At 36.3% G+C, this 21256-nt stretch overlaps 1 protein-coding gene across 1 annotated transcript; it reads left to right on the top strand.

Moving 5' to 3' along the window:
• The first annotated feature begins 1415 nt into the window (after nt 1–1415).
• On the top strand, nt 1416–18409 carry LOC149815551 (monodehydroascorbate reductase 4, peroxisomal-like). Its single transcript, XM_089988466.1, has 7 exons — nt 1416–1572; nt 11904–11955; nt 12728–12808; nt 15944–16062; nt 16332–16551; nt 16999–17117; nt 17467–18409. Exons 1-7 carry the CDS (start codon nt 1453–1455, stop codon nt 18184–18186), a joined length of 1431 nt encoding a protein of 476 aa, XP_089844592.1. The 5' UTR covers nt 1416–1452; the 3' UTR covers nt 18187–18409.
• The last annotated feature ends 2847 nt before the right edge of the window (nt 18410–21256 follow it).

Consider the following 21256-nt stretch of genomic DNA (forward strand, 5'->3'; position numbering starts at 1 on the left):
CACATCCACATGGTTGGATTTGCAAAAAAAGTGTTTGGTTTTGCCCATATTTCTAGTTCTCATATTCTATTGGCTCATATAGAATCACTAGAATATGAGAACTAATTTGTGAACCACAATTTTCATATTGTTATTTTTCTCTTGAATTTAACATGCTTGGTTTAATAAGAACCCACTCTTAAATCGTCCGTAACGTGTAAACGAGATTTTTTTTAAGGCTTTAAAATCAATGACTCATGATCTTCGTAACTATTCAAGCATTTAAAAATCACAATTTTCATCGAAAATACATGATCCAATGATTGATTCCTAGCAAATTCACCATGCCAAACACATCCTCATGGTTGGATTTGCAAAAAAAGTGTAAAAAATACCCATATTTCTAGTTATTATATTTCAATTCCTAAAATATGAGAACTAATGTGTGAACCACGATTTTCATGGATTTTTTGTCGTTTTCTCTTGAATCTAACCCTTATAAGAACTCACTCTTGAATCCTCTAATTTTGATGCATAAATGCGATTTTTTAAGTCTTTAAAATCAATGGCTCATAATCTTCGTAAATATTCAAGTATTAAAAACTCACATTTTTTCATCCAAAATACATGATCCAATGGTCAATTCATAGCAAATTCACCCTGCCAAGTACATCCACATGGTTGGATTTGCAAAAAAAGTGTTGAAAATGCCCATATTTCCAGTTCCCATATTCTAGTTCTCATATTTTGGTTCTTATATTCCAGTGACTATATATATATATATTTATAAATGAGTAGGTTCCTGATGCTTTTTGTGCCTAACTCCTGCCTACTAAGCTTTGATAGGTTTTCAGATTGCTTTTTCAAAAATCTAACCGTACAAATGTGTCATGATCGATTTGCTAGAAAATCAACTTGGGTTATGTTTTTTTGAAAAAAAAAAAGATTTTCTCAGCATTGAATATTTTTTAAAATTGCAAACCGTTGATTTTTGAATCTTATAAAAACCTACCTTAGTATTGGAACCGGACATGTTAGAAAAAATATAAACAATCTTTTCAAGGCTCGACAGCATGCAGTAGGCACAAAATAGAGTCCGACACCTATATATATATATATATATATATATATATATATATATATATATATATATATATATATATATATATATATATATATATATATATATATGGGAACAACATAAATCCAAACCCGATTCTTATGAAAACAAGCAAATAAAACACATATGTAATGTTAGAATTTCAAAAAAATCTAGAAAAACCCATCTGGTACAAGACGGGCCATGAATGGGGTGATTCCCATTTTCTATATATTTTTTGCTACCGTCGACCGCAAGTAATACGCACGTGATTGAGTGAGATGTACTCTCCGTATATACATTAACTTGCATGTGGTGGAGAAAGATTTCTGTGGATTTAAAACAGTTTCCCCTCTCTCTCTCTCATATCCGAGATGGGTAGAGCGTTTGTGTACGTCATTCTTGGGGGTGGCGTTGCAGCTGGCTATGCTGCGCTCGAGTTCACCAGAAGAGGGATCAACCATGGCGACCTCTGCATAATCTCCGAGGAAACCGTAAGCACTCCCCCTTTTCCATTGTTTCCTCAACGATTCTCTTGTTTCCTTTGATGTGGGTTTCTTCTCTCTCTTGATTTTCCGCCTCTGTTTTTGTTCTTTCCATGACCAACTTCGTCATGACCAACTTCGTATATTCACGTCATAACCAGAGAGAGCATTTTTTTTTGTGAAATCCTATTGGTTTGTTCAGTCTTTGGTTGTTGGCGTCTATTGGATTGTTGGTTTTGGCCTCCAACTTTGCTTAGTCACGTTAAAAGAATTGCATTGGTTTATTTGAATTCTCCTATTTCTGGTGCATTTCTTCTTTTGCTAGTTTTCTTTGGTTTGTTTCTGTCACTACCGTGCCTAACTTTGCAATAGCCATGTTACAACCAGGTAGAAATAATCACTTTCTGTAGGAATTTACCCGTTTATCTCGTTCTCCATTGTTGGTGTCTGCGTTTTTGCTGGTTCTTTGTTGATACTTTAAGATTTTTCACTTTAATGTCTGAATCAATGGGGACTCGTTATTTCCCGTAGGAAATTTAGTGATTAATCAAACATTTTTATGTGGGCATCTCTCTCTCTCTCCTAAGGGAGGGTTTGGTGCCCGTATTTTATAGAATAACTAAACTTTAATATTTTCCTTACTAATCTCTAGCTTGTTTTCTTATTTTCCTTAAAAAGAGAAGGTTTTTAATTGCAAAGGAAAGAAAAGAAAAATGAATGAGAGGAAAACTATCGAGAGAAGGAAGAATCACAACTTTTAATCTCTCAAGAAATGTTCATGACACACTTAAATTGGAGTCAGATACCCCTAATTTAAAGATAAAAAAATGTTAATGGCACTATAATCCGAAGGGTTCCCTGCTTTTCTTGCAAATGATTTTTGTACCAAAGTACCCCTGCATCAAATTTAACAAGCTAGGATCGTTGGAGGCTTACGGAATGAATTGGTAATCTGATGACCCATCCTTTTGTTCCAGATTTCCTGACAAGAGTTACAATCCGCTTCATGCATTTGGCAGTGAGTAACATCTGGTTCGCATTAATGTTTGGAATATGGTCTCCCATGTTGAGCTTAATATGTTTGAGTGTGAGGCTTGGTAAAACTATCTGGGTAAGGGAACTGCCTATCCCCTGAAACTGGGAGTCCTGCTAATCAATCAACACTCTTTGGTGCAGCACTGCTTCTATGATGTCAGAATTATGATGTGCATGTGTTACATGAATTTCGTTGCTACATTATTTTGGAAAAAATCAGTGATTTAACCCGTTACTAATTTTCTTAATTACTACACCTTGTAATGCAATTCAGATCTTTAAAAATAAAAAAATTTGTGAATTTTTGAGCTTTTTTTGAAGAATTTTTCTTAGTTCAGCACATGGTCGATATGTTTGGGTTGCCCATGAGATCCCTGTTCTCATGGTTCAATTAGTTCAATTTATTTTAGTGCTATGCAAATCAACCTTAAGTGTAGTTTAGCTTTTAGCTTGTTCATAAACATTATCTGCTCATTAAGTTGATCATACTCATGATTTATTTGAGGCATAAAATTCTTTATATATTGTTGCATGTTACTGTTAAATTGTAATTTATAAGACAATGTATTTTCTATATATAAAAGAAGATACATATACATATATATATTTCATATATGTATATGTATTCATCTACTTGTATATATAAAATATATTTTTCTTTATTGTATTGGCTGTAGGGGTATTTTAGTCATTTCTACATTTTACGCATATTCATGTTTTTGAATATGATTGCAATTCCTCCTTTTTATTTTTTTATTTTTTTATTTTTGTAATTTTGTTCATTTCTTATTTTTGTTTTTTTTATATAATGTTTTTGTACACAGTCAGTGGCTGACTGAGTATAGTGTACAATAGTCAGCCATTGACTGTGTACACAATTTTAAAAATATAGACGTTGGGCTGATTCCCAACGTCTCTAATAAGAGCTGTTGGGAATAGCCCAACGTCTCTTAAGTTTGCTTATAAATAAGGGCTATGTGAGCCCATTGTATGCATGTATTAGAGTAAGGAGTTGTCTCCTTAAGCTTATGAATATTGTGCATTTATTGCACTTTCTTTGGTGTAAAGCTTATAAACACTGTGCATTTATTGCACTTTCTTTGGTGTAAAGCTTAGAGAAGTAGAAAGATGCCTTCTAGGTTTATTTCATATGATTCATTTACTCATAAACATAGAGCCTGCCTTAGCACCATTCATTCTTATATAGAACCTAAAAACTTCGAAGAAGCCAAAAAGAATGATAAATGGTTGAAAGCAATGGAATGTGAGCTTTCAGCTCTCAACAGGGCAAAGACTTGGGAGTTCCAAGATCTTCCTAAGGGTAAGAAAGCAATAGGGTGTAGATGAGTATTTAAGGTAAAAACTAAGAGCGATGGATCTCTTGAGAGATATAAGGCTCGATTAGTTGCAAAGGGATATAGTCAAGAATACAGGATTGACTATGAAGAAACTTTTGCCCCTGTGACCCGAATGATCACTGTCCGATGTCTCATTACCGTTGCCTTAATCAACAAATGGAATATCTATCAAATGGATGTTAAAAACGTCTTCTTAAATGGTGATCTGAATGAAGAGGTATATATAGATGCTCCACCAGGAATGAAGACTTCCAAAGGAAAAGTGCTTTGTCTTTGAAAACACTTTATGGTTTAAAACAAGCCCCTAAGGCTTGGTATGATAGATTTAACTCCGTAATGTTAGAAAATGATTTTTCTTCCTGTTTCACTGACACTGCCTTATTTGTTAGAAAAACCAATGCAGAGATTGTCATTCTGCTCTTATATGTGGATGATATGCTTATAACCAGAAGTGATTCTAAAGGGGTTAAAAGCATAAAATCAATTTTGAAGGATAGGTTTGAAATGTCTGATTTGAGATTTCTAACTTATTTTTTGGGTATTGAAGTAGCTTACTCTCATAGAGGGTATTTTTTATCTCAAACTAAGCTTGCCTCTGAGATTATTGACCGGTCAGGTATTACAGATGATAAGGTTTGTGAAACTCCTGCTATAGTAGGAGCCAAAATGAAGATTGATGATGGTATTCCTCTCTCCGATCCCACCCCCTACAGACAGCTTGTGGGATCTTTGATGTATCTGAGTATTACTAGACCAGATATCTCTCATGCAGTTCATACTGCAAGTCAGTTCTAACATGCACCAACATCAGTTCACATGAGTACCGTCTTGCGGATTGTGAGATACATAAAAGACACACTAAACAAGGGAGTATTCTTATCCTCTTCTTCTGAATTAAAATTAATTGCTTATACTGACTCTGACTGAGGAGGTGACCCAAATAACCGTCACTCCACCACTGGTTTTTGTGTGTTTTTAGGAGACTCGCTGATTTCATGAAGATGTAAGAAGCAACAAAAAATGTCTCTATCCTCAACAGAAGCTGAATATCGTGCCATGACGACTACTACCATGTAAATTGTATGGATTCATCAGCTATTAGAAGACATGGGGATCTTAATAGAAGGGCCCACCAAGCTATGCTGTGATAACAAGAGTGCAATATACATTGCCAAAAATCATACTTTTCATGAGCGGACTAAACACATTGAGATGGATTGTCACTATGTTCGGGAAGCGTATCTGAAAGGAGTTATAGATCTTCCATATGTAACTTCAGAATATCAGTTGGCAGATTTCTTCACCAAAGCTTTGTGTGCTCCGCGGTTCAATTTCCTCCTTGGCAAACTTTCGGTCATCTTGCCCTAAGTTTGAGGGGGGGTGTTAAATTGTAATTTATAAGACAATGTATTTTCTATATATATTTTCTATATATAAAAGAAGATACATATACATATATATATTTCATATATGTATATGTATTCATCTACTTGTATATATAAAATATATATTTCTTTATTGTATTGGCTGTAGGGGTATTTTAGTCATTTCTACATTTTACGTATATTCATGTTTTTGAATATGATTGTAATTCTGCCTTTTTATTTTTTTATTTTTGTAATTTTGTTCATTTCTTATTTTTGTTTTTTTTATATAATACAGTGTACAACAGTTAACCATTGACTGTGTACACAGTTTTAAAAATATAGACGTTGGGCTGATTCCCAACGTCTCTAATAAGAGCTGTTGGGAATAGCCCAACGTCTCTTAAGTTTGCTTATAAATAAGGTCTATGTGAGCCCATTGTATGCATGTATTAGAGTAAGGAGTTGTCTCCTTAAGCTTATGAATACTGTGCATTTATTGCACTTTCTTTGTTGTAAAGCTTATAAACACTGTGCATTTATTGCACTTCTTTTTTGGTGTAAAGCTTATAAAACACTGTGCATTTATTTTGTGTATTAAGTATTTGAAGTATCAAGTTATTTGAAAACTTGATTGTTTGCAAGGATTCTTCACATGGTATCAAAGCAAGGTTGGAGAAAAAAAAAAGGATCGTGTGGATTCTCACTTTTTTTGGGTGCCTCGAAAAGCGTGCCCTCATTTTTTTTTGGTGATTGAAGTGGATTCACTTGTTCATCCAATATTTTAGAAGACTCTTCTATCAAGAAAGGTCTAAAAATCCTTTGTGGTACATATTATTTTTCATCATCTCTCTTCTCTAATGGGTGAAAAAGACTCATTTTTCTCTCGGCTTCAAACTCAATGGGTCCAACTATCACGTCTGGGCTGGAAACATAGAGGCTCATATTAAAGGAAAAGGGCTTTGGGGTTATGTTCAAGGCTCGATTTCCGAACCGAAGCCAAACATAACCTTGATGGAGAAAGGAGAAATAAAAATCCTTAAAGGCGAAGAAAGAGCCAAGGCTCTTGAAGACTGCACCAAACAGCATGGAGAATGGGAGATGAGGAATTTTAAAATCCTTTCATGGATTTTCTCATCCGTAAAAACAAGAATTAACGCTAATATTATCAAGTTTAAGAAGGCTTCTCAAGCGTGGGAGTACCTTGAGAAGATGTACACCTCTAGGGACCTATCTCATAAATATTACCTCTAAAAGAGAGCTCTAACTCTTCGTCAAGGAGAGATGACTATAAGGGAGTATTTTGCCGAACTCTCTTCTATTTGGGATGAGCTTGCTATGCTCGAACCCAAGTGGAGTGGAGAAGCCATAGAGCTTCGTTATAAACAATTGGAAGAAGATAGATTTTTTAATTTTTTGAATGGGGGCCTGAATTTGAAAAAATCCGATATCTTTTATCCGCCTTCACTTCCCCCTCTCTTGAAGATGTAATTACTAAACTAAGTGGGGAAGAGACTCGTATGGGTATAAGCAAGAACAACCCAAGTGTTCTAGCTATACCTTCCTATAATGAAGAAAATGAAGGAGTTAATGTCGTCTCAAGACCGGAGAGCAACTTAAGGACCTACAAGCCTCCTCACTTCAAGAATCAAAACTCAAGTGGTCAAGGAGGGAAGAAGGATTATAGCAAGCTTTTATGTCATTTTTGTAAGGAACCGGGGCATATCAAGCCTATTTGCCCAAAGTGAAAAAAGTTACTTGCCATGGCTACTACATCCCAACCTCAAAAGGAAGAGTGCTCGTCATCTTCAAATGAAGCTCTTTCATTGCAACAAATCGTGGATGCACTTCAACCTCTTTTAAAAGGGGCTATTTCCGGAGCCACCATGTCAACCTTTTCTCCTCCCGGTAAGACCTCTTGGCTTTTAGATTCGGGTGCTTCTTTTCACATGACCCCAAGTTTTAGTTCTTTTTCCGAATACTCAAAAAATCACTCTCCATCTTTTGTTTCAACTGCGGATGGAACATCTCTTGAAGTAAAAGGAATAAGAAATTTTGAAAAACAAGGGTTCTTTATTTCAAAAATTAGATTTATACCCAAATTAAACTTAAATTTGCTTTCTGTTTCTCAACTCTCGAATCATGGGTGTGATATAAAGTTATCATCTAACAAATGTTGGATACAGGATCGCCGGTCCGGGAGATTCATTGGGGAAAGCTCTAGGAAGGGTGATCTATACTATGTCGATTCCCTTCAAATTCTAAAGGACCCATTTTGTAATGTTTCTAACAAAAGGATATTAATGTGTGACACAAGAGACTTGGACATCCAAATATTGCAAAAATTTCTCATTTACATTTTGTTAAAAGTCTATGTAAAAATGATTTAACTTGTAATGACTGTATTCTTGGGAAAATAAAAAAAATTGCCTTTTTGTGAAAGATCTATGTTTACAATAAGACCTTTTGAAATTATCCATTCGGATGTATGGGGACCGGCACCCGTCCTATCAAAAAGAGGCTTTGCATATTATGTCATTTTTGTTGACGACTACACGAGATATTGTTGGATTTATTTTCTTAAACACAAATATGAAGTTTTCTCAATTTTTAAAACCTATCATATGATGATTAAAAATCAATTTAATGAGAATCTAAAAATTTTTAGAACCGACTCTGGTGGAGAATATCTTTCAAGTGAATTCAAAAATTATCTTGAAAGTCATGGTATTCTTCACCAAAGATCTTGTCATAAAACCCCTCAACAAAATGGATTAGCCGAAAGGAAGCATAAACATATAATAGAGACAACTCGAACATTACTTGTTTCTCAAAACATCCCAAAAGGTTTTTGGGCTGAAGCGGCTTTAGCATCTGTCTATCTGATAAATTGGCTACCTTCTAAAAACTTGAACAATATCTCGCCTTTTGAAAATTTGTATACCAAAGAACCCGACTATAGTTGGTTGAGAATTTTTGGTTGCAAATGTTTGGTTCTTACTGACAAGAATGACAAGCTTTCGTCAAAAGCCATTGCCTGTGCTTTTCTTGGATATTCTGAAACCCAAAAAGGGTTTCGTTGTTATGATATTGAGAATGACAAGCTATATGTTTCCAGAAATGTGAGTTTTCTGGAAAATTTTAATAGTTTTGAAAGGAATGAACCCTTTGAAGAAAACATGGATTACTCCTTTTTATTTGAAATGTTAGCACATGATGATGATAGTGATGATAGTGATGACGATTTCGTTCATAATGACGTCAATGATAAAGAAGATGGCTCTTCCCATCCACCTATCTCCCAACATAGAAGTGAAGGAGCATTGAGAGATCCTATAATATATACTCATGGAGATAAAAACAGTTTTAGGAGTGCAATTGAAAAATTCAGTGAACCTAGTGGGTCCAATTCAACAAATGATGAAAACCTATGAAGAACTGAGAGAAGTAGAAAGATGCCTTCTAGGTTTATTTCATATGATTCATTTACTCATAAACATAGAGCTTGCCTTAGCACCATTCATTCCTATATAGAACCCAAAAACTTCGAAGAAGCCAAAAAGAATGATGAATGACTGAAAGCAATGGAATGTGAGCTTTCAGCTCTCAACAGGGCAAAGACTTGGGAGTTCCAAGATCTTCCTAAGGGTAAGAAAGCAATAGGATGTAGATGGGTATTTAAGGTAAAAACTAAGAGCGATGGATCTTTTGAGAGATATAAGGCTCGATTAGTTGCAAAGGGATATAGTCAAGAATACGGGATTGATTATGAAGAAACTTTTGCCCCTGTGACCCGAATGATCACTGTTCGATGTCTCATTACCATTGCCTCAATCAACAAATGGAACATCTATCAAATGAATGTTAAAAACGTCTTCTTAAATGGTGATCTGAATGAAGAGGTATATATAGATGCTCCACCAGGAATGAAGACTTCCAAAAGAAAAGTGCTTTGTCTTTGAAAAACACTTTATGGTTTAAAACAAGCCCCTAAGGCTTGGTATGATAGATTTAACTCCGTAATGTTAGAAAATGATTTTTCTTCCTGTTTCACTGACACTGCCTTATTTGTTAGAAAAACCAATGCAGGGATTGCCATTCTGCTCTTATATGTGGATGATATGCTTATAACCAGAAGTGATTCTAAAGGGGTTAAAAGCATAAAATCAATTTTGAAGGATAGGTTTGAAATATCTGATTTGGGATTTCTAACTTATTTTTTGGGTATTGAAGTAGCTTACTCTCATAGAGGGTATTTTTTATCTCAAACTAAGTTTGCCTCTGAGATTATTGACCGGTCAGGTATTACAGATGATAAGGTTTGTGAAACTCCTGCTATAGTAGGAGCCAAAATGAAGATTGATGATGGTATTCCTCTCTCCGATCCCACCCCCTACAAACAGCTTGTGGGATCTTTGATGTATCTGAGTATTACTAGACCAGATATCTCTCATGCAGTTCATACTGCAAGTCAGTTCTAACATGCACCAACATCAGTTCACATGAGTGCCGTCTTGTGGATTGTGAGATACATAAAAGACACACTAAACAAGGGAGTATTCTTATCCTCTTCTTCTAAATTAAAATTAATTGCTTATACTGACTCTGACTGAGGAGGTGACCCAAATAACCATTACTTCACCACTGGTTTTTGTGTGTTTTTAGGAGACTCGTTGATTTCATGAAGATGTAAGAAGCTACAAAAAATGTCTCTATCCTCAACAGAAGCTGAATATCGCGCCATGACGACTACTACCATGGAAATTGTATGGATTTATCAGCTATTAAAAGACATGGGGATCTTAATAGAAGGGCCCACCAAGCTATGCTGTGATAACAAGAGTGCAATATACATTGCCAAAAATCATACTTTTCATGAGCGGACTAAACACATTGAGATGGATTGTCACTATGTTCGGGAAGCGTATCTGAAAGGAGTTATAGATCTTCCATATGTAACTTCAGAATATCAGTTGGCAGATTTCTTCACCAAAGCTTTGTGTGCTCCGCGGTTCAATTTCCTCCTTGGCAAACTTTCGGTCATCTTGCTCTAAGTTTGAGGGGGGGTGTTAAATTGTAATTTATAAGACAATGTATTTTCTATATATATTTTCTATATATAAAAGAAGATACATATACATATATATATATTTCATATATGTATATGTATTCATCTACTTGTATATATAAAATATATATTTCTTTATTGTATTGGCTGTAGGGATATTTTAGTCATTTCTACATTTTACGCATATTCATGTTTTTGAATATGATTGTAATTCCTCCTTTTTATTTTTTTATTTTTTTATTTTTGTAATTTTGTTCATTTCTTATTTTTGTTTTTTTTATATAATGTTTTTGTACACAGTCAGTGGCTGACTGTGTACAGTGTACAACAGTCAACCATTGACTGTGTACACAGTTTTAAAAATATAGACGTTGGGCTGATTCCCAACGTCTCTAATAAGAGCTGTTGGGAATAGCCCAACGTCTCTTAAGTTTGCTTATAAATAAGGGCTATGTGAGCCCATTGTATGCATGTATTAGAGTAAGGAGTTGTCTCCTTAAGCTTATGAATACTGTGCATTTATTGCACTTTCTTTGGTGTAAAGCTTATAAACACTGTGCATTTATTGCACTTCTTTTTTGGTGTAAAGCTTATAAACACTGTGCATTTATTTTGTGTATTGAGTATTTGAAGTATCAAGTTATTTGAAAACTTGATTGTTCGCAAGGATTCTTCACAGTTAGATGAGTTGTTAAAGTTGTCCATACAAGTATATATATTTAGCGATGTATACTTATATTTATGTATGTATATATATATATATATATATATATATATATATATATGTAATCGGTAATACTCATTAGGGTTATTATAGTCATTTAGCTGACATTTAATAGGTTGTGCCCATTAGGGGCACATATGTCATTTTATATTTTTGTTTTTTTCTGTATTTTTTTTATTTTGTACATCCTATTTTTGTAATGGGCATTATTGTCAAAAGCCACTTATAGTCGTTGGGAGCTCCCAACGGGTTGGGATGCTCCCAATGGCTCTATAGAGCCTCGTGTATATATAAAGGGGTGTTCCCCCTTGGTTGGGTTATGCTTTCTCAAGCACCCTCACTCTCAATAAAATCTATAGTTTTTACGTGTGTTTTAGCCCCTAAGTGTCTTGTGTGCATGTATTTATGTATTGACCCATAAGCGGTCCTTGTTTGGTTATGTTCTTGTGTTTTTGTAAACCCATAAGAGGCACCTACTTGTATCATTTTTCCTCTTTCATTACATGAGCTTATTTCTTTTACTTGTATTGTGTGATAATGAGGAAGATAGATTTAATGGTTGAGCACTAATTCCTTATCATGTGTAAAATTGGTTCCTTAATCAAGTATTGATTCATATAATTTCTGATCTGAAAGTGGACGATATGGGACATGATTTCATCTGTTTCCAGAGCTTACACGGATATGATTCACATTTTTGTTGTTTCTCCTTGTTTTCTCATTCTTATAGTGCATATGGCAGTTTGGGTCAAGGAACTCAACTTTGCTAATCAACATTTGATGTTCTGCAGGTTGCACCATATGAGAGACCTGCATTAAGCAAAGGATATTTACTACCTGAAGGTAAATGTTTTTTCATGGAAAAGTGTGAATAAGGACATCTCACATTGTCCTGTTATGCTGTTTAGATGTTAGATTTCATTTAAAGGTCGGACTTCATTGGAATTCTATCTTGTTTGGTGATTATCGTTCAGTCTACACGTTTGAGATTATTTTCAAGAGAAACATGAAAAGTCTCTTTGTATCTTTGGTGGTCTTCTTAGCTTGAGATGTTAGCAGGACATGACAAACTGAATTTTGATCTTTCGGCAGGACAGGACCCTTGCTTTTGCTTCCGTCGGATTGAGTCATATTGATGGTTGATTGTAGTGTATCGCCTGGTTGGTGTGTTGCTTTTTGAATGAACACTCCAATGAAAAGAAAAGAGTTGATCTTCTTTTAGTTCTTCTAGTGTTGTGGTCACCTAACTTTCCTCTTAAAGTTTGATTATTCAATGCATGTGTGAATGCCAGAGTTTTCTGTAGCACTACCATGATCACTATTTTTTAAAGTGTTGTTGCACTTCTGCAATTTGACAACACATCTTTGGATTTTGAATTTAAAAATGAAACAGAATGGTAAAAAATTATTTCACTTTCGGGTTCATATGTGTCATTCCTACCCAAATAAAAAGAACTAAAGACACAAGCAGTGTAACCATTCTATTGTTCATCTATTTTTCCCTTGAGTGAGATAAACCAGGAATTTCTTTCTTTTTTATATGTTACCACATTTTTTTCGTTTTGCTATATTGTACTTTTCAAAACTTATTTACTTGGTGCATTATCATATGCAGGTCCTTCCCGTCTGCCCTCATTTCATACGTGTGTTGGTTCTAATGATGAAAGATTGACACCAAAATGGTACAAAGAACATGGTAATTTTTCTTTCCAATGTCTTGTTTGCATATCTTATTATGATAACTAAACTCCACTGCTGTGTTCTCAATGTGCATTTTTTCAGTAAAGTGTCATGTACTTCATACCATAGTCACCTATATCGTTAAAGCTAATTTCTCAGCGAGGGTATTTCTCGGAGAGATTTTCAAAAGTTGATAAATCTCGGGAATACCTCAGCAATATATAAAAAAATAAATAAAAATTTTAAAAATTAAGTAAAAATACAGGATATAAAAAAATTGCATTTCCTTTCTTCCCTTCCTTCCCTTTTTTCTTTTCCTTTCCTTTCCTTCCCTTTCCTTCTTCCCCTCCCTTCCTTTCCTTCCTTCCTTCCTTTCCTTTCCTTCCTTCCTTTTTTTCTTTTCCTTTCCTTTCCTTACCTTCCCTTTCCTTCTTCCCCTCCCTTCCTTTCCTTCCTTTCTTCCTTTCCTTCTTTCCTTTCCTTCCTTCCCTTCTTCCTTTCTTCTCTTCCTTCTTTTCCTTTCTTTTCTTTATTCTCTTCTTTCCTTTCCTTCCTTCCTTTCTTCCCTTCCTTCTTTTTCTTTCCTTCTTTCCTTCTTTCCTTTCCTTCCTTTCTTCCCTTTCTTCTTTTCCTTTCCTTCTTTCCTTTCCTTCCTTCCTTTTACGTAGCAATATTTATCATGATAAATATAATTTGCCAATATATTGAAAATATCGTGATATATTCCCAATATTATTCGCTACCTTGAAATAGCTGATAATATCCCGATATTTTCAATATGTTGGCGATATCGGTGACACTGCTTCATACCCAGGTCTTGGTTGCATGTCTTATTAAAATACCTCAGCTCCATTGTTGTGTTATCAATTTGCAAATTTTTCAGTAAATGCTTTTGTTGACGTTAGGGATTCTCATTGATTCAGTACCTTCTATAAGTTTTGACATGGGGTTGGCATGATTATTCTATGCGTGTGTGGAACTTGATTCTTTTATCATCAAGTTTTAGTCATATAAGCCATTGAATGTTTTTTGCTAAGCTATATAAAATGTACACATGTTTTTTTAAACACATGTATGTAGTGTACAAACTAGTTGCAAGTTGTATAAACTTAATCTGACCTCATAGATGTGTTAATAGGGATCACACCTTGGATCATATTTTTCCAACGTATTGTTTGTACAATCTAGTTGGGAAGTCATAATTGCAAGTTGTATTCACTGACCTCATAGATATGTTCATAAGGATCACAATCATCACACCTTGAATCATATTTTTCCGTGTAAAATATGTTCTTATGAGTTGTAAAAATTTGATACATTGTGAGCCTTCTGTTTTTGCCATTCTTGGAAATCTTGCTTACATGTCACAAAGTCATGTCTGAAACCTGGTTCCTACTAAACAAACCATGTAGATCACTACAGTCGACCTTATCAAGTGCACACACATTTATGCTATTCATAGGTTTGTGTTGCTGTCAAGGGAGGGCAGAATCTGGTTGATGGCACCCCATATAGATTGTCCACGAAGTTTTGAATTGAGTGCCTTAACAATATATTGACATGTTATCTCATCTTGCATTTGGAGCACCTTAAACCTGATCAGATTTTGGATTTAATCAACGCTTAGTGAATGGTTGTTATGGAATTTCCTAACCAATTTCTAGCATTGGCCAGAAACCTGTCGGATGAGTGGGTTCCCAAATGGTTTGGTAAATTGTCATTGATTTTCCAATCATGTTGCACCCTTATCTATCATCCACAACTTGCCCTCTCTTTTTTGGTTTCTTCCAATAGACAACCTGGGAATAGTCTCTAATGGGTTAGAATTTTGAACAGTGCCTTATCAGCTCAGTCTTTCTTATCTCCCTACTTTTTACCATATTCATGTGATTACATTTTTTTATTTTGCAGCATTCTTGTTGAAATCTATGGATCATAGAATGTTGCACTCATTGCAAGTTTGACATGATATGAGGTGGCAGTTCATACAGGTGTATTTAAGCATTTCATTGTGCGCAAGATCTGATGACTATTTTTATAAACAACTCAAATCATTTAAGCTTGAAGTTATCTCTAGATCATAGGCAGACCCTAATCCAGGCCAAAAGATCTTGTTTGGTTAAAAAATCAGATCAATCTGATTGATTTGGCCAAGTTTGCCTAGTTAATCGAGTATGGAAAGTTTTGCGGCTTTCTTGTGGTTTATCTACGGCAGAGAACTGTAATGAAAAATACAAAACAAGGGCACAGTACAAAAGCCCCTAAGAGCAATATAACAACAAAGCTGTGCACAAATACAAGGCCACAAAGGGCAGTACACATAATCCACCAAGGGCAAGAACAAGAGCTCAAAAGCATACACAAACACAAGCCACTAAAGGGCCAAGGGCAGCAATATAAAAAAATATATTTTATTTATCTTCAAATGCTCAAGAGAAGCATATGAAACAAGGGGAATCATCCCCAATATATGTACAAGAGAGGGGAGAGAGAAAATATTTAAAAAGAGAGGAGAGAGCTAGCTCTAACAGCTAGCTAACTAGCCATTGGCAAGGTCCAAGGGCTAGTTAGCTCGCCATTAGACCTAGCCCAATGGCTAGCTAACAAAAGACATAAATTCCCTTGACGGGCATCAAAAATACAAAAAAGTAAAAAATAAAAAATGCATAAAAGGAGCCTTATATATATATATATATATATATATATATATATATATATATAACAGAGAACAACATTGGTTTGACTTGAGCGACTTCGCTAATGCATGAGAAACTTAACATGTCTACCATGACTCATCTGAATATCTTTGAAGATTTATAACCCACTTACTCTTGGTTCTGTCATGAGTGGATCCTTGATCACTAAAATGTGATCTATATGAGGAGATTATTATGAATAATTTGGCTAGCCCTTATCGAGCATTGCAGTGTTTTCTTGTTGTTTTTCACCATGAGTTGTTTTCTCAAATTTGCAGATTCAGTTACCATAGCTGACTTGGCCTTAATTTTTCTATGCACAGTGGTTTTTTTATCTACTTTTCAGCATCCAGCCATGTATTAAATCTGTGGCATTGACATACTGTGGATTTAGACTGCTGTACTTGTTTTTTCGCACATCTGCTAACGATGTAAATCTGGATCTTCCTTTCCAGGAATTGAACTGGTTCTTGGAACCCGAGTGAAGTCTGCTGACTTGAGGCGCAAAACATTGTTAACAGCAGCTGGGGAAACTATTAGTTATAGGACTCTTATCATAGCAACTGGTGCTCGGGTAAATAAATCAATGCTGAATAAGATAAATTTGATAAATTATAACTTAAATAAATTGACGGGAATTGAGCGGATGTGTTTGTTAAATTCTAGAACTTCTCTCTTTTTAACGGCTAATTTTTAGCCTTCACATTATCCCTTGAATTAAATCTTTATTATATATGTCTTTTCCAATTTAGTTAGCCTATTACTCTATATGAAATTCAAATATGTAATTTTGTCTTTCATACGCAGTTGCATGCTATATGACTTCAGGTCTCTCATGTGTAGGCTCTGAAGCTTGAGGAGTTTGGTGTTATGGGTTCTGGTGCCAAAAATGTATGTTATTTACGTGATTTGGAGGATGCAACTAGGCTTGTCAATGTGATGAAGTCTTCTGTTGGTGGGAATGCAATTGTGATTGGGGGTGGCTATATTGGCATGGAATGTGCTGCTGCATTGGTAACAAACAAAATAAGTGTAACCATGGTCTTCCCAGAAGAACACTGCAGTAAGTAAACATGGCATTCAATTCCATGAAATTGACGTGAAACCATTCTTTATAAAATACATTCACATAGACTAGCAACACATCCTCAGCCACAATTTCAGAAACCCTATTTGGTATTTTAGAGGCAAGGCAACTTGGTGCTTTTAGGAAACTATTAATGAAAACAAGAAAATTTTACAAACATAGTTTCAACTGAGTTGGCCATTGTTTTGCTTCCATGAGTTGGTTTTAACCCTTTCTCACTTGCAAGATATAACACTGGCTTGGTACAACTTTCCCAAAGTCAACTGCTTATTCATCCCGTAGCAAACTTTGGAGTAAGCTGGTTTTAAGTGGATTGAATCCTTGCATGTCAGATAGCTATTTAAAAGCTTAAACTGTGCTGACTGCACTTGTGGCATTGGGTTTCATTTCTTTGAAATCTGGTGTCTTTTGTGTCTTTGACAGTGGCTAGGTTATTTACACCTGAGATTGCTGCTTTCTATGAGGATTATTACAAGTCAAAAGGGGTGAAGTTCATCAAAGGCACGGTCTTATCATCATTTGAAAGAGATTCAGATCAGCAGGTATGCTTTTTACTTATTGTTGGGAAGTCATTTTCTACTATGAAACTGCTACATGGAGGATGTGGTTGTTAATGCAGGGCATTAGAATAAAATGCCATTACTCGCAAAGTGCTCTAGTAATTAACACATGAGAAACTTTTGCGTACTTTGCAAGCTGCATCCTCAGTTTATATATTTTATCTTTTTTTTGTACTAATCGTATGATTCCTTCTGCTGTCTTGAAAGTTAAGCCTTGTGCTTTTGCGTGCCTTCAAACCACACATATATGCACACATACATGCGATTTAGATATTGAGCCACATCTTCCCATAAATTTATTATTATTAAATATTTTTTGGTATATGAACAGGTTACATCAGTGATACTGAAGGACGGGACCAGGCTGAAGGCAGATATGGTTGTAGTGGGGATAGGTATCCGTGCAAACACCAGTTTGTTTGAGGACCAGTTGGTTATGGATAAGGGTGGGATCAGAGTCAACGGTCGAATGCAAACTAGCAATAGCACTGTCTATGCTGTTGGAGATGTTGCCTCTTTTCCTCTGAAGCTCTTTGGTGAGATACGTAGGCTGGAGCATGTGGATTCTGCTCGGCAATCTGCGAAGCATGCCGTGAATGCAATCATGATGCCAGACAAGACTGGTGATTACGAATATCTCCCTTTCTTTTACTCTAGAGTGTTTACCTTGTCATGGCAGTTTTATGGGGACAACAGGGGGGAGGTAGTTCATTTTGGAGACTTCAAAACAAGGCGTTTTGGTGCATATTGGGTGAACAAGGGTCAGCTTGTTGGAGCATTTCTTGAGGGTGGCACCAAGGAAGAGTACCAAGCCATTGCCAAGGCCACCAGAATGCAGCCACTGATCAAGGACACTGGTGAATTGGCAAAGCAGGGGTTGAGTTTTTCTGCATCCGTCACTCAGCAGCCTCCTGCTCCTGTTTCTGCCACCGGTGCAGGACTGGTTCTTGAAAAGCAGGTCTCTGTGTTCCATGCAACAGCTGGCGTGGTAGTGGCTGTGTCAATTGCTGTATTTGCCTACTGGTACGGAAGACGCCGCCAAAGATGGTGATTCTTCTAAGGTAGAGATTGTTGGATGGTCCTTTCTTTGTGGCGTATGATACTCCTGATTAACAGTCATATTATAGCATTATCTGTAGGTGGTTATTCTTAGTATCTGGATGTAACCACAGAAAATCTTTCTCCATTCCATTATGTGGAGTTTGATTCTCCTCCTGTGTAACATTCATGTTACTGACAATTATTGATAAAGAAAAATATATGTTAACACAGAACACCTTCATCTTGATTATTGCAAACAAGCACCTGTATTAGATGATCATGGTGCAAGTACTTCTAAACAAGATTATTGCAAATGTAAACTAGGCTGGCAAGCAGGGTTATGATTGACTAGCCCAATCATTTTAGCAATGTTATCACTATCCTGAGCACAGAACGTACTGCTTAGCTTGCTTCATTGAATAATCTTCCACTCGGGCAGTGATGAGCACTTTTAAAGCGGATTCTGCAATAGGGTAAACTCTTTGCTTTCAAAATGGATTCCAAGATGAGGGAAACTCCTCGCTTTCAAGCTCAAGTAGGTAGCAGAAGCATTACTACTATGCCTGTCAGTAATGCATACCAGCAAGGCTAACCTTCCTCTAGATCCAATATGCGCATTAGTTCATGGATTTCCCTTGGTCAGACTGCATACTTAGTTGACCTGAAAGTTTGTTTCAGTGGGAAAAAATGTAATAACCTTCTCCGACAATCAGCCCTGTAACTGAATTGCTATGGAATAGACCTGGGGCTAAGCACCAGTGAAGCAAAAGTTGGAATGTTGGTTCTAATATGAGCTTGGTAATGAACCAGGTTACTCCAACTATCAATCCAGTAAGCTTCGTGATTATGAAGTGTTTATTACTTAAGCGAACCGGCAAACTGAACCATCAGCCAATCTGACCTATGCCCATACTAAAGAAATACGTGCGATTTGTTGGGTTAAGAATTTGAATCCCTTAGATCTCAGATTCGGGGGATTGGATTTGATATGGAACCTGTGCCAGAGCAATTTGAACACTAATCTCATTGTTTTGAGAATCTGAGATTCATTTTTTTAGTATAAATTCATGGATCTTTAGCCACCTTGGTGGTCACGGGGGCCAAGTCAAAACTTAAGTTTGAGAACCGAGACATTCAAATGCATCATTAATGAATCAAAATCCCAAACTATTGGCCCCAAGGGGTGGGTGGGTGGGGGGGTGGGTGGGGTGGGGGGGGGGGGGGGGGATAGGGCCTTGGACGCTAGATGAGCGGTCAAGGTTCGATTCTCATAGGCATCACCTCTCTGCACAAGCCAACACCCAGCATAGACCCTGGAGGTGCGGGTCCTAGCCTTGAAGTTTTATACGTAGGTATGGCAAGCTGAGCCAGCACGACCAGGTCTTCATGTCGGGTGTGATTTCTTTGAGTTACAAATCGAAAAAAAAAAGCTCTAACTAATGATGTGCTAACTATTGGTCCCTCTATCAACACAATGTGAATTAGCACAAGCCCAAACCAGGACCTGGATCAAAGTACTCAACTGAGAAGACCACTAGTCATTCAATCAAATAACAGGTTATACCACTCTTTTCCTGTCATTTCTAAACAGGGCGCTAAAAGGTAAGGCCAGGCTAAGTCGGATCTTCATCCAAATTAAGAATATGCCATCAGATTCAAACGTACGTGATCCAAATTTCACGGTTTTGCGAGCAGAGTGATTCAGATCTGGACCTGAACCACATGATATAGATCCAAACTTGACCAGGTCAGATTGTCCATTCAGATCGAAGCTTCTGTTTTCTTCTTGGATCTCACTTGTCCAATACTCTGCTCCAAATAATATTCTAAGAAAACCTATGTGATACTGAATAAGAGTAATCTGGATAGTTGGCAGCTTAAGAAAAGACAACCAAGTTTTAATTGATCCAGAAATGAAGTATTTTTTTAATGACATGAAAACCCTCGCCAAGGACAAGGTCACTTAATGGGCCCGCCCCTGCAAGGTAAAACCCCAGCCGGGGACACCACCACCCTGCCCTACATGCCTTGGATCTACGGGGTGTCAATGTATTGGGTTTGACCCAAACCCGATCTATACCAAACCTTATAGAGCCTTGGTGAGAAACAAGGAGGTACGATTAGAATCCAGGTCAGACTCAAAGTGTCCGATTAATATATGGACTCGAGTATGGTTTGTGAAATTTCACACCAGACCCAGGCCCGACGGTCTTTCTAACTAAGATCTGGTATTTTTCAATGTAAAAAGTTTATTATTTTACCGGGTATGGGCGGGGTCTGGTTTATGTAATCCATATAGGATCCAGGTATGATTTCTCTTGCAATAGGCTCTATTGGACCCAGGTCCGGACTCGGTATCAGCATCTCAAATCAGATCGTCCCACCTGGATCCCAACCAAACCCTACCAGTTGACACCCCTACTGGATCCAGAAATGAAGCGTTGGAACAAAACTCCTGCAAAGTATGGTATATGGAACCTTGCCCAAATATACTATTAAGATTCCTACACCTCCTATATTTGAGGGTAATTTTCAACCTGCACCAAACTTTTAGTTCTAATTGATATATCCCGACAAATGTTTTTCGTTTTTCAAATAGTTACAAAGTTTTAGCCAAACTAAGCAAATTCATCCTCACAAAATAACTATTTTTTTTTTATTGCTCTTAACTTAGCCTTGTCTTGACTTCTTAGAAAATAAAAACTATTGACAGGTAAAAACCCATGTTTTTCTCTAATAATCTTTGGCACCTAACAACAATGGCAATTCATATTCTTTTAAGGACATAAAACAGAATAAATTTACATCGAGCAGAAAGAGAAAAAAAAACTTACATTGCTTTTCTAGGGGCAACAGAGTAAATTCTCCTTTATATTCAACATTAATTCCAAAATTAAGTCATCAAATTAAAGATGATAGAGAAATCAAATGGGATTATATGGGCACCAACGGGTCCGTATGGTTGGTATCTCACTGTGGAGGGACGTTGCCGGTTCAAAACCTCAGCAGGAGTAGGTGGTATTTTGTTTGGAGGTGCTGGTTGCTCACTATTTGGTAGGCAGTTTGGCAGGAGCGAAACA

The sequence above is a fragment of the Nuphar pumila genome, chromosome 15 (genome assembly GCF_984573655.1).
Source record: "Nuphar pumila chromosome 15, dmNupPumi1.hap1.1, whole genome shotgun sequence".
NCBI lineage: Eukaryota > Viridiplantae > Streptophyta > Magnoliopsida > Nymphaeales > Nymphaeaceae > Nuphar > Nuphar pumila.